We start from the raw sequence: 13,313 nt of genomic DNA, 5'->3' as shown, positions 1-13,313 counted from the left end.
TGTCTGTGGTCTTGCAGTTGAGGGCAGAAAGGCAGGAAGACTCAACGGGTGCATCCTGGAGGTTTCCCTTCCCTCCTTTCTCTGGTATGCAAGGAACTAAGAGGGACTTATTAAATGCCCTCACTTCAGTGTCTTGGGCCACAGGTCATGCAAAACCCCCAGCAGGGACTGTGGTGCTCTGCCAACATTGCTGAGTCGTTCAGAAATGGGCTTGGGGAAACAGAGAGACATGAGATCTCAGATCTTAGATGAGAAGGAAGACAAGGAGACATCAAGCTACAATGCAACATTGACTTTAATGAGTATAAAGAGTGAAATAAAGCAGCACATGGTGGAAGGGACCCGGTCCAGGCTGCTACAAGGGCAGCTGGCAGTCAGGCACCCCTTCACAGCAATCGGACACACGGCTTCCTCGCAGACACTTGGAGACTGGAAGATGAGCTGGATGGCTCTCGACTTGCTTCAGGATGAACCCGTGGCACAGGACAGCAGGAGACAACAGGGACTCATGATGTGGAGAAGAAAGCAGGAGTAGTAGAAGACGTCAGCTGGCCATGTTTCCAGACAACACAGGCTGGCACCTCGCTTCCCTCCCTCCTTTGCAGGAGGGAACAAAGGGGCACAACCCATCTGGAAACCCTGGCCACCAGCTCCGTCCTCAGTCCGGCACCTGGCTTTGGGCTTCCTGGTCGATGCACTCACTGGACGTCCAGCCCGGCTTTAGCAGGGCAGGCACCTTCTGCCGTAGTAGCGGCCACCAAGGCCAGAGAGGTTGAAGCCCCCAGAGGTGATGGGCACTCCCTCCTCATTCAGGATGCTGCCAACAGCAGCGGAGGTGGTGGATCCCACGGCGGTGTTCTGGGGGAAGGAGCTGAGGATGGGTCCGGGCAGGGTCACCACCACGGGAGAGGGCTGGATCACCACCCGGGAGTCCTGGCACTGCCTGACACAGGGCTCGTTGCAGCTGTTGGCCAGTGGGGTTGGGCCACAGGGACGGCACAGATCGTAGCAGGACATGGCTGTGGGATGGAGGTGCACCTGGGAGAGAAGGCAGGGAAAGCACAGGCAGTGTTTGAGGTGCAGCCTGACAGCCTTCCAGGGAAGAGAAAAGGCAAAGACTAGAGAGCAGAGACAGGGTTTGTAGGGAAGAAGAGGCTATTAGGAGCCACAGTCGTGAAGGAGTCCCTGCTGAATTGGAGAATACTTACTCCCCTCTCGCCACCATGGAAAACAAGAATAAGAGAAAAAATGAGAGCGGGATACAAGTTTAAGGTGCTCAGCAACAGCTTCAACAAAGACAAAAGGCAAAGAAAAGAATAAGGGAATAACAAGAGGCAGAGATGGTTGCAGCTCACCTTGTTCACCGAGGAGGAGAAGGCAAGAGAAGTGGATGAGGAAGCCTACAGTTGGACTGCCTTTTATACTGGTCCAAACCACCCCAGGGCCCTAGAGGCAGCCTTGGCACAGGTAATGTGTTCACCAACAAGCTCATCTTGCATGCAAAGCATCCCAATTAAAGAAATGGGGACACTGCTTATGTTCCCTGCAACGCTGCCTTTTCATTTCCCTGTTCATGACGTGCCTGTTCAGCCACACAGGCTCCTTTCAAGTGACTGTATTAAAGACCAAAATGTTTCCAGGGAAAATGACACAGAAGTAAAAGAAGAAATATTCCAATGCATGGTACCTGAGCAAGGAAAAATGCAGAGACAGTAGAGAGAAGAAGCCAGTCCAGCTCAAGCATCAGGTTCATGGTGATGAAGGAGGACATGGTAATCAAGCTGGGCAGTCAGCTCACAGGTCAGAAGATCTAATGATGGTCACTTGGGTCAAGGGAGCCCACTGACTGCTCACCAGAGCCAGAATGACCAGACAGACCCAAGGAGAGGACGGGAAATCAGTAGGAAACTTAGGCTCCAGATTCAGGGGGCTCATGGTCAGGCAGAGGCAAACCTGCAGAAGAACTGGAGCCTTATGCTCCTGCCAGCCACCTGAAGAAAGGGTCAATCCCTCAGGAGAGAGCTTAAATAGAGCCCTGGGTCAAGGGGAAGAGGGAGGTGTGAGAAACCCCAGGTGAGGCTCATCAGGGCCATTGGGCCTGTTGTTGCTGCACTCAGGCCACTGATGTGCCAAAAGGGGAAAAATGTGCTGTTAAGACACAGGACACCAGTTCTATCCATCACAACAAAGTGAGGAAGGATTTCACAAGGGCAAGTGTAGGGTCCTGCATCTCGGGAGGAATAATCCCATGCACCAGTACAGGTTGGGGCTGACCTGGTGGAAAGTACCTCTGCAGAGAGAGATCTTGGAGTCCTGGTGAATAACAAGTTGCTTATGAGCCAGCAATGTGCCCTTGTGGCCAAGAAGGCCAACGGCCTCTTGGGCGGCACTAAAAAGAGTGCAGCTAGCAAGTGGAAGGAGGTCATTCTCCCCCACTGCTCTGCCCTGGTGAAGCTGAATCTGGAGTACTGTGTCCAGTCCTGGGCTCCCCAGTTCAAGAAGGAGAGGGAACTACTGGAAACAGTCCAGTTAGGGGGCTATGAAGATGATCAAGGGAATGGAACACCTCTCTTATGAGGAAAGGATAAGAGACCTGGGTCTGTTTAGCCTGAGAAGACTGAGAGGGGATCTTATCAATGCTTACAATATCTAAAGAGTGGGTGGCAAGAGGATGGGGTCAGGCTCTTCTCAGTGGTGCCTGGTGACAGGACAAGGGGCAAGGGGCACAAGCTGAAACACAGGCAGTTCCGTCTGAACATGTGGAAAAAATTCTTTCCTTTGAGGGTGCCAGAGCACTGGAACAGGCCGCCCAGAGAGGGTGTGGAGTCTCCTCTGGACATACTCAAAACCCGCCCGGAGGCATTCCTGTCCAGGCTGCTTTTGGTGACCCTCCTTTGGCAGGGGCTTGGACTGGATATCTCTGAAGGTCCCTTCCAACCCCTACAATTCTGTGTGATTCTGTGACTTCGTCCTTTAAGAAAGAAGCTTCACTTTGTTTCATAAGGACAAAATTTGTCTTTCCCTCTGAGGTTCATTTCAATCCCATTCCCACCCCAGCATAGACAGGAATTTCACTCTGGGGAAAGGCACTGTAGGGATTCGGACAGAGTATGGGGCAGCACAGGAGGTGCCCCTCACTCTGCCTGAAGCAGGGCTGGGGGCCATGGGACAAAACATCACCTGTGGAGGACAAGAGTATAAAGGAGGAAGGGATAGGCAGCTTGTCTTCTATTACATCCCCTGTGACAGGAGCAGCCACCACATTCCGGTGGAGTTCACCACACCAATTACATGACAACACCACAAACAAACAAGGTAACATCCCTCCCTGATGTCTGTGGTCTTGCAGTTGAGGGCAGAAAGGCAGGAAGACTCAACGGGTGCATCCTGGAGGTTTCCCTTCCCTCCTTTCTCTGGTATGCAAGGAACTAAGAGGGACTTATTAAATGCCCTCACTTCAGTGTCTTGGGCCACAGGTCATGCAAAACCCCCAGCAGGGACTGTGGTGCTCTGCCAACATTGCTGAGTCGTTCAGAAATGGGCTTGGGGAAACAGAGAGACATGAGATCTCAGATCTTAGGTGAGAAGGAAGACGAGGAGACATCAAGCTACAATGCAACATTGACTTTAATGAGTATAAAGAGTGAAATAAAGCAGCACATGGTGGAAGGGACCTGGTCCAGGCTGCTACAAGGGCAGCTGGAAGTCAGGCACCCCTTCACAGCAACCACACACACGGAGAGTGGGAGATGAGCTGAATGGCTCTTGACTTGCTTCAGGATGAACCCGTGGCACAGGACAGCAGGAGACAACAGGGACTCATGATGTGGAGAAGAAAGCAGGAGTAGAAGACATCAGCTGGCCATGTTTCCAGACAAGACAGGCTGGCACCTCGCTTCCCTCCCTCCTTTGCAGGAGGGAACAAAGGGGCACAACCCATCTGGAAACCCTGGCCACCAGCTCCGTCCTCAGTCCGGCACCTGGCTTTGGGCTTCCTGGTCGATGCACTCACTGGACGTCCAGCCCGGCTTTAGCAGGGCAGGCACCTTCTGCCGTAGTAGCGGCCACCAAGGCCAGAGAGGTTGAAGCCCCCAGAGGTGATGGGCACTCCCTCCTCATTCAGGATGCTGCCAACAGCAGCAGAGGTGGTGGATCCCACGGCGGTGTTCTGGGGGAAGGAGCTGAGGATGGGTCCGGGCAGGGTCACCACCACGGGAGAGGGCTGGATCACCACCCGGGAGTCCTGGCACTGCCTGACACAGGGCTCGTTGCAGCTGTTGGCCAGTGGGGTTGGGCCACAGGGACGGCACAGATCGTAGCAGGACATGGCTGTGGGATGGAGGTGCACCTGGGAGAGAGGGCAGGGAAAGCACAGGCAGTGTTTGAGGTGCACCCTGACAGCCTTCTGGGGAAGAGAAAAGACAGAGGTTCAGGACCAGGGAGAGGATGCACAGGGAGAAAGAGGGTATTAAGAGCCACAGTCCACAAGGTTTCTCTGCAATGAGAGCCCAAGACCTTCTCCCATCTCCCCTGACTGGAGAACACAACAGAGATGGTGGGAGCAGGATCAAGCAGCAAGGATGTCAGCAAAAGCTACATTTAAAAAAAAAAGACTTGATAAAGACCAAAAGACAAACAGGAGAAATAGGAGAGAGACAGCAAGAGGCAGAGGCAGTTGGAGCTCACCTTGTTCACCGAGGAGGAGAAGGCAAGAGAAGTGGATGAGGGAGACTGCAGTTGGACTGCCTTTTATACGGATTCAGACCACCCCAGGGCCCACAGGCACCCTTGGCGCAGGTAATGTGTTTACCAACAAGCTCATCTTGCATGCAAAGCATCCCAATTAAAGAATGGGGACACTGCTTATGTTCCCTGCAACGCTGCCTTTTCATTTCCCTGTTCATGATGTGCCTGTTCAGCCACACAGGCTCCTTTCAAGTGACTGTATTAGAGACCAAAACTTTTCCACAAGAAATGACACGTCAGCACAGACAGATGACGCAGCCAGTGCTGAGGAGTGTCCCACCTCACGAGGTGATGCCATCCCCTTGCCCTCCAGGGCCTCACTTTAAAGCATTTCCTGGTGAATGGGACAGGTCTCCTCACAGCCCTGAGGCTTCAGCCTGGACATGCACACACAAGGGTGGGCACCATCACTCGCTCACTCTCCTGCTCTGCTCACTCACACTGCACTAGGCATTGCCTTTCCATACAGGCCACCTCTGCTCCTGGGTTTCAGTATATTTCTCTTCAAGATTGGGCTTTGCTCTTGGCAGAAGTTTGCCTGGCTCCTTTTCCATCTTCCTTTTCTCTTTCATCCCTTCCTGCCTTAAACAGTGACTCCAGTTGTTCTGAATTCATCTCCAAACACTCTCTGCTGGACACATCTTTCAAAGTTGGAGAAAGCCCAGTGACCAATGCATGAGCTGTCCAACCAATACAACTCCTTCTTCCTGCCCGTGTCTTAGCCACAGCTGCTGCTTTTTCCTGGTGAATGGGACAGGCCTCCTCACAGCCCTGAGGCTTCAGCCTGGACATGCACACACAAGGGTGGGCACCATCACTCGCTCACTCTCCTGCTCTGCTCACTCACACTGCACTAAGCATTGCCTTTCCATACAGGCCACCTCTGCTCTTGGGTTTCAGACTGTCTCTCTCTCTCTGAGACTGAGCTTTGTTCTCAGCAGACGTTTGCCTGGCTCCTTTTCCATCTTCCTTTTCTCTTTCATCCCTTCCTGCCTTAAACAGTGACTCCAGTTGTTCTGAATTCATCTCCAAACACTCTCTGCTGGACACATCTTTCAAAGTTGGAGAAAGCCCAGTGACCAATGCATGAGCTGTCCAACCAATACAACTCCTTCTTCCTGCCCGTGTCTTAGCCACAGCTGCTGCTTTGGCCACCAGGAACCACCATATACTTGGTAAGATTTCCACAGGACATCCAACCCTGCTCAGCAGAGAGCAGGGTCCATGAATCTTTGCAAGGACAGTTGGAGGAGCAGAGCGTAAGGGCTACGTCCTCCTCTACCGGAAGCATGACCTGAGGAGCACGACCAAATTATTGCCTGTGGATGAAAATGGGTGGGAAGGAAACAGAGAATAGAGCTGGCAGGGTACCACTCCCCAGCTTGAGGCCTGGTCGGAGGGACAAAAGTATCACTGCTTGGGACCTTTCCAAGCACAGCCTAAGTGGGGTATCTGGAGTATTTGCTGCATGTCTGCTCCAGGGTCATGTCTTAGGACACAGTGACACACACAGAAGGTCTCCACAACACTCCACAAACTGCTCCGCTGGGGGCAAAGATGCTTTTCTTGCTCCCTTGTAGCCCTCCAGAGAGTTTCCAGGACATATCACTGGTGCTACCCGTCACTTTCAGATGAGGGAGGAAAATCCCTGTGTGTCCATCCCCCTTCCTTACCTACTTTACACACTCATACCAAATACAACCAATCTTGACTTGCTTCAGGATGAACCCGTGGCACAGGACAGCAGGAGACAACAGGGACTCATGATGTGGAGAAGAAAGCAGGAGTAGTAGAAGACGTCAGCTGGCCATGTTTCCAGACAACACAGGCTGGCACCTCGCTTCCCTCCCTCCTTTGCAGGAGGGAACAAAGGGGCACAACCCATCTGGAAACCCTGGCCACCAGCTCCGTCCTCAGTCCGGCACCTGGCTTTGGGCTTCCTGGTCGATGCACTCACTGGACGTCCAGCCCGGCTTTAGCAGGGCAGGCACCTTCTGCCGTAGTAGCGGCCACCAAGGCCAGAGAGGTTGAAGCCCCCAGAGGTGATGGGCACTCCCTCCTCATTCAGGATGCTGCCAACAGCAGCAGAGGTGGTGGATCCCACGGCGGTGTTCTGGGGGAAGGAGCTGAGGATGGGTCCGGGCAGGGTCACCACCACGGGAGAGGGCTGGATCACCACCCGGGAGTCCTGGCACTGCCTGACACAGGGCTCGTTGCAGCTGTTGGCCAGTGGGGTTGGGCCACAGGGACGGCACAGATCGTAGCAGGACATGGCTGTGGGATGGAGGTGCACCTGGGAGAGAGGGCAGGGAAAGCACAGGCAGTGTTTGAGGTGCACCCTGACAGCCTTCTGGGGAAGAGAAAAGACAGAGGTTCAGGACCAGGGAGAGGATGCACAGGGAGAAAGAGGGTATTAAGAGCCACAGTCCACAAGGTTTCTCTGCAATGAGAGCCCAAGACCTTCTCCCATCTCCCCTGACTGGAGAACACAACAGAGATGGTGGGAGCAGGATCAAGCAGCAAGGATGTCAGCAAAAGCTACATTTAAAAAAAAAAGACTTGATAAAGACCAAAAGACAAACAGGAGAAATAGGAGAGAGACAGCAAGAGGCAGAGGCAGTTGGAGCTCACCTTGTTCACCGAGGAGGAGAAGGCAAGAGAAGTGGATGAGGGAGACTGCAGTTGGACTGCCTTTTATACGGATTCAGACCACCCCAGGGCCCACAGGCACCCTTGGCGCAGGTAATGTGTTTACCAACAAGCTCATCTTGCATGCAAAGCATCCCAATTAAAGAATGGGGACACTGCTTATGTTCCCTGCAACGCTGCCTTTTCATTTCCCTGTTCATGATGTGCCTGTTCAGCCACACAGACTCCTTTCAAGTGACTGTATTAGAGACCAAAACTTTTCCACAAGAAATGACACGTCAGCACAGACAGATGACGCAGCCAATGCTGAGGAGTGTCCCACCTCACGAGGTGATGCCATCCCCTTGCCCTCCGGGGCCTCACTTTAAAGCATTTCCTGGTGAATGGGACAGGTCTCCTCACAGCCCTGAGGCTTCAGCCTGGACATGCACACACAAGGGTGGGCACCATCACTCGCTCACTCTCCTGCTCTGCTCACTCACACTGCACTAGGCATTGCCTTTCCATACAGGCCACCTCTGCTCCTGGGTTTCAGTATATTTCTCTTCAAGATTGGGCTTTGCTCTTGGCAGAAGTTTGCCTGGCTCCTTTTCCATCTTCCTTTTCTCTTTCATCCCTTCCTGCCTTAAACAGTGACTCCAGTTGTTCTGAATTCATCTCCAAACACTCTCTGCTGGACACATCTTTCAAAGTTGGAGAAAGCCCAGTGACCAATGCATGAGCTGTCCAACCAATACAACTCCTTCTTCCTGCCCGTGTCTTAGCCACAGCTGCTGCTTTGGCCACCAGGAACCACCATATACTTGGTAAGATTTCCACAGGACATCCAACCCTGCTCAGCAGAGAGCAGGGTCCATGAATCTTTGCAAGGACAGTTGGAGGAGCAGAGCGTAAGGGCTACGTCCTCCTCTACCGGAAGCATGACCTGAGGAGCACGACCAAATTATTGCCTGTGGATGAAAATGGGTGGGAAGGAAACAGAGAATAGAGCTGGCAGGGTACCACTCCCCAGCTTGAGGCCTGGTCGGAGGGACAAAAGTATCACTGCTTGGGACCTTTCCAAGCACAGCCTAAGTGGGGTATCTGGAGTATTTGCTGCATGTCTGCTCCAGGGTCATGTCTTAGGACACAGTGACACACACAGAAGGTCTCCACAACACTCCACAAACTGCTCCGCTGGGGGCAAAGATGCTTTTCTTGCTCCCTTGTAGCCCTCCAGAGAGTTTCCAGGACATATCACTGGTGCTACCCGTCACTTTCAGATGAGGGAGGAAAATCCCTGTGTGTCCATCCCCCTTCCTTACCTACTTTACACACTCATACCAAATACAACCAACCCCATTGTGCCAAAAACTAACAGAGGTCTCACATCGCCCTTTACACCAAAGCCCTGATGGTGACATGTCCCTTCAACTAATGTGGATGTCCCTCCACTTCCAGGGTTTGGAAGAAGTGCTTGGGGGAGAGAAATGCAGAGCCACATTGCAAGTGGTAACCTGTTGTCAGAGCCTTGGCCAATTGGACATTAGGTCGCAGTGAAATGTCTTGCCATATCAACGGCATTTCAAAATGCCATTCAAAATTTTTCATTTCAAAAAATGAAAAAAAGGAAGACCAGAGGAACTACAGGCTGGTCAGTCTCACCTTTGTGCCTGGAAAGATCATGGAGCAGATCCTCCTGGAAACTACACTAAGACACACAGAAAACAATGAGGTGAGCTGTGAGAGCAACACGGCTTCACAAAGAGTGAATCATGCCTGACAAATCTGGTGGTCTCCACGACAGTGTTACAGTGTTGGTGGATAAGGGATGAGCAACTGACATCACCTACTTGGACTTGTGTGTCCACCTGGTCTGGTGGGAGGTGTCCCTTCCCAGGGCAGGGGGTGGGACTGGATGAGGTTCAAGGCCCCTTCCAACTCTAAGCATTCTATGATTTTGCTTTTTCCAGTTCCTTGATGGACTCTTCATACACATCTGCTGCAGCTCTGTTGCGGACCCATTAATCAAAGGCTTGCCTCATCAACTGGAAGCCAGTATCCAACCTTGCTTACTAATAATACTTCCCCTGGGGAAGTTCTTGGTCACCCTGTGCAGACTCGGAAAACTCCATACAACCCTCCAATACCCCATGTTTTTTCTAATGGTCATAGTCCTTGAGGGTTGCCAGCTCCTCTGGGCACAACAGAGGTCGAACACCTAGTCTTGCCCGCCCACCCATTCCCGCAGATCAGCATCACGTTCTCCCATGGACACCTTGGCTGGGTTTCTCAGGAGGGAAGAAACACAAGGAGACATCAAACTACAATGCAACATTGACTTTAATGAGTATAAAGAGGAAATAAAGCAGCACATGGTGGAAGGGACCCAGTCCAAGCTGCTACAAGGGCAGCTGGCAGTCAGGCACCCCTTCACAGCAATCGGACACACGGCTTCCTCACAGACACTTGGAGAGTGGAAGATGAGCTGGATGGCTCTCGACTTGTTTCAGGATGAACCCGTGGCACAGGACAGCAGGAGACAACAGGGACTCATGATGTGGAGAAGAAAGCAGGAGTAGTGGAAGACGTCAGCTGGCCATGTTTCCAGACAACACAGGCTGGCACCTCGCTTCCCTCCCTCCTTTGCAGGAGGGAACAAAGGGGCACAACCCATCTGGAAACCCTGGCCACCAGCTCCGTCCTCAGTCCGGCACCTGGCTTTGGGCTTCCTGGTCGATGCACTCACTGGACGTCCAGCCCGGCTTTAGCAGGGCAGGCACCTTCTGCCGTAGTAGCGGCCACCAAGGCCAGAGAGGTTGAAGCCCCCAGAGGTGATGGGCACTCCCTCCTCATTCAGGATGCTGCCAACAGCAGCAGAGGTGGTGGATCCCACGGCGGTGTTCTGGGGGAAGGAGCTGAGGATGGGTCCGGGCAGGGTCACCACCACAGGAGAGGGCTGGATCACCACCCGGGAGTCCTGGCACTGCCTGACACAGGGCTCGTTGCAGCTGTTGGCCAGTGGGGTTGGGCCACAGGGACGGCACAGATCGTAGCAGGACATGGCTGTGGGATGGAGGTGTACCTGGGAGAGAAGGGAGGGAAAGCACAGACAGTGTTTGAGGTGCAGCCTGACAGCCTTCTGGGGAAGAGAAAAAACAGAGGTTCAAGACCAGAGAGAGGATGCATAGGGAGAAAGAGGGTATTAGGAGCTGCAGTCCACAAGGTTTCTCTGCAGTGAGGGCCCAGGACCTTCTCCCACTTCCCCTCACTGGAGAATAAGGACAACAGAGATGATGGGAGCAGGATCAAGCAGCAAGGTTGTCAGCAAAAGCTACATCAAGAAAAGGACTCGATCAAGGCCAGAAGACAAACAGGAGAAATAGGAGAGAGACAGCAAGAGGCAGAGGCAGCTGGAGCTCACCTTGTTCACCGAGGAGGAGAAGGCAAGAGAAGTGGATGAGGGAGACTGCAGTTGGACTGCCTTTTATACTGGTTCAGACCACCCCAGGCCCTAGAGGCACCCTCGGCGCAGGTAATGTGTTCACCAACAAGCTCATCTTGCATGCAAAACATCCCAATTAAAGAAATGGGGACACTGCTTATGTTCCCTGCAACGCTGCCTTTTCATTTCCCTGTTCATGACATGCCCATTCCACCACACAGGCTCCTTTCAAGCGACTGTATTAGAGACCAAAGTGTTTCCGCAAGAAATGACACGTCAGCACAGACAGATGACGCAGCCAGTGCTGAGGAGTGTCCCACCTCACGAGGTGATGCCATCCCCTTGCCCTCCAGGGCCTCACTTTAAAGCGTTTCCTGATGAATGGGACAGGTCTCCTCACAGCCCTGAGGCTTCAGCCTGGACATGCACACACAAGGGTGGGCACCATCACTCGCTCACTCTCATGCTCTGCTCACTCACACTGCACTAGGCATTGCCTTTCCATACAGGCCACCTCTGCTCTTGGGTTTCAGACTGTCTCTCCCTCTCTGAGATTGAGCTTTGTTCTCAGCAGAAGTTTGCCTGGCTGTTTTTCCACCTTCTCTCCTTCATCCCTTCCTGCCTTCAGCAGCAGACTACGAGTGGTAAGGGATTAAGGCCATTCCCCCTCCAACACTTTCTGCTGGACATGTCATGCAAAGTTGCAGGCAGCTCAGTGACCCAAGCATATGCTGCCCAACTGATACAACTTCTTCTTCCTGCCCATGTCTTTGCCCCAGCTGCTGCTTGGACCACCAAGAGTCACTATACACTAGGCAGGATTTCCAGAGGACACGCAACCCTGCTCAGCAGAATACAATGTCCACAAGCCTTTGCAAGGATGGTTGGAGGAAGACAGCACAAGATGTGCCTCCTCCTCTGCCTGAAGCACCACCAGAGGAGCAGGATCAAATTATTGCTTGCGGAAGAAAAGGGCATGGGATGGAGGGACTAAAAATAGAATTTACAGAGTACCACTCCCTCAATCTCACAGCTTGAGGCCTGTTTGGAGGCACAATGGATCACCACCTGGGACCTCTCCAGGCACAGCTTGCACAGCACTCGAGTGGGGTTTCTGGAATATTTGCTACATGTCTGCTCCAGAGTCATGTACCTTCAGGACACAGTGACACACAGAACTCCGCAACACAATGCTTTTGACTACAAGACTGCTCCACTGGTGACAGAGGTGTTTTTTTATACTCCCTTGTAGCCCTCCAGAGAGTTTCCAAGACATGTCACTCCCTTGGCCACCCACCCTTTTTCCCTCCACAGAATCACATTTCTGCTGGACAGCTTGGCTGTGTGTATGAGGTGGGAAGGAGGACGAGGAGACAGCAGGTTACAATGCAACATTGACTTTAATGAGTATAAAGAGTGAAATAAAGCAGCACATGGTGGAAGGGACCTGGTCCAGGCTGCTACAAGGGCAGCTGGCAGTCAGGCACCCCTTCACAGCAGTGGGGAACACGGCTTCCTCACAGACACTTGAAGAGTGGAAGATGAGCTGGATGGCTCTCGACTTGCTTCAGGATTAACCCGTGGCACAGGACAGCAGGAGACAACAGGGACTCATGATGTGGAGAAGAAAGCAGGAGTAGTAGAAGACATCAGCTGGCCATGTTTCCAGACAACACAGGCTGGCACCTTGCTTCCCTCCCTCCTTTGCAGGAGGGAACAAAGGGGCACAACCCATCTGGAAACCCTGGCCACCAGCTCCATCCTCAGTCCGGCACCTGGCTTTGGGCTTCCTGGTCGATGCACTCACTGGACATCCAGCCCGGCTTTAGCAGGGCAGGCACCTTCTGCCGTAGTAGCGGCCACCAAGGCCAGAGAGGTTGAAGCCCCCAGAGTTGATGGGCACTCCCTCCTCATTCAGGATGCTGCCAACAGCAGCGGAGGTGGTGGATCCCACAGCGGTGTTCTGGGGGAAGGAGCTGAGGATGGGTCCGGGCAGGGTCACCACCACAGGAGAGGGCTGGATCACCACCCGGGAGTCCTGGCACTGCCTGACACAGGGCTCGTTGCAGCTGTTGGCCAGTGGGGTTGGGCCACAGGGACGGCACAGATCGTAGCAGGACATGGCTGTGGGATGGAGGTGCACCTGGGAGAGAGGGCAGGGAAAGCACAGGCAGTGTTTGAGGTGCAGCCTGACAACCTACTTGGTGAGAGAAAAGGCAGAGGCTGGTGAACAAGGACAAGCTGCACTGGGAGGAAGGGAGACTAAAGATCCCTGATCCCCAAGGTTTCCCTGCAGATAAAGTCCTACACATTCTACCATCTAAGCTGCACGGAGAGTAAGAAGAACAGAGATTATGGGAGCAGTATGAAGGAGTAAGGCTCTCAGCAGAATGTACTTTAAAAAAAAAGACTCTATCAAGTCCAGAAGACAAAGAGGAGAAAAAGAGAAAGAGAAGAGTTAGGCAAAGGCAATTGTAACTCACCTTGTTCACCG

General features: G+C 52.9%; 5 protein-coding genes across 5 annotated transcripts; all 5 read right to left on the bottom strand.

Annotated features, from left to right (window-relative positions):
- Positions 1-279: 279 nt before the first annotated feature.
- On the bottom strand, positions 280-1,017 carry LOC106899561 (feather beta keratin-like). The gene has a single exon (XM_014961439.1). It carries the CDS (start codon positions 1,015-1,017, stop codon positions 721-723), a length of 297 nt encoding a protein of 98 aa, XP_014816925.1. The 3' UTR covers positions 280-720.
- Positions 1,018-3,609: 2,592 nt separating this feature from the next.
- On the bottom strand, positions 3,610-4,717 carry LOC106899560 (feather beta keratin-like). Its single transcript, XM_014961437.1, has 2 exons — positions 4,687-4,717; positions 3,610-4,348 (listed from the first exon to the last, which is right to left on the bottom strand). Exon 2 carries the CDS (start codon positions 4,325-4,327, stop codon positions 4,031-4,033), a length of 297 nt encoding a protein of 98 aa, XP_014816923.1. The 5' UTR covers positions 4,328-4,348; positions 4,687-4,717; the 3' UTR covers positions 3,610-4,030.
- Positions 4,718-6,627: 1,910 nt separating this feature from the next.
- Positions 6,628-7,408, bottom strand: LOC106899562 (feather beta keratin-like). The gene is made up of 2 exons (XM_014961440.1): positions 7,378-7,408; positions 6,628-7,039 (listed from the first exon to the last, which is right to left on the bottom strand). Exon 2 carries the CDS (start codon positions 7,016-7,018, stop codon positions 6,722-6,724), a length of 297 nt encoding a protein of 98 aa, XP_014816926.1. The 5' UTR covers positions 7,019-7,039; positions 7,378-7,408; the 3' UTR covers positions 6,628-6,721.
- Positions 7,409-9,699: 2,291 nt separating this feature from the next.
- On the bottom strand, positions 9,700-10,829 carry LOC106899598 (feather beta keratin-like). Its single transcript, XM_014961480.1, has 2 exons — positions 10,799-10,829; positions 9,700-10,459 (listed from the first exon to the last, which is right to left on the bottom strand). The coding sequence occupies exon 2, from the start codon at positions 10,436-10,438 to the stop codon at positions 10,142-10,144; it is 297 nt and encodes a 98-aa protein (XP_014816966.1). The 5' UTR covers positions 10,439-10,459; positions 10,799-10,829; the 3' UTR covers positions 9,700-10,141.
- A 1,374-nt stretch (positions 10,830-12,203) lies between these two features.
- On the bottom strand, positions 12,204-12,941 carry LOC106899601 (feather beta keratin-like). Its single transcript, XM_014961484.1, has one exon. The coding sequence runs from the start codon at positions 12,939-12,941 to the stop codon at positions 12,645-12,647; it is 297 nt and encodes a 98-aa protein (XP_014816970.1). The 3' UTR covers positions 12,204-12,644.
- Between the last annotated feature and the right edge of the window lie 372 nt (positions 12,942-13,313).

The sequence above is a fragment of the Calidris pugnax genome, unplaced genomic scaffold, assembly GCF_001431845.1.
Source record: "Calidris pugnax isolate Ruff unplaced genomic scaffold, ASM143184v1 scaffold516, whole genome shotgun sequence".
Taxonomy (NCBI): Eukaryota; Metazoa; Chordata; class Aves; order Charadriiformes; family Scolopacidae; genus Calidris; species Calidris pugnax.
The sequence above is the reverse complement of the archived record's forward strand: the minus strand, read 5'-3'. Positions and strand labels throughout refer to the sequence as shown.

Coding starts and splice junctions, on each gene's coding strand:
- LOC106899560 (XM_014961437.1), bottom strand. CDS start 4,327: ATGTCCTGCTACGATCTGTGCCGTCCCTGTGGCCCAACCCCACTGGCC.
- LOC106899562 (XM_014961440.1), bottom strand. CDS start 7,018: ATGTCCTGCTACGATCTGTGCCGTCCCTGTGGCCCAACCCCACTGGCC.
- LOC106899561 (XM_014961439.1), bottom strand. CDS start 1,017: ATGTCCTGCTACGATCTGTGCCGTCCCTGTGGCCCAACCCCACTGGCC.
- LOC106899601 (XM_014961484.1), bottom strand. CDS start 12,941: ATGTCCTGCTACGATCTGTGCCGTCCCTGTGGCCCAACCCCACTGGCC.
- LOC106899598 (XM_014961480.1), bottom strand. CDS start 10,438: ATGTCCTGCTACGATCTGTGCCGTCCCTGTGGCCCAACCCCACTGGCC.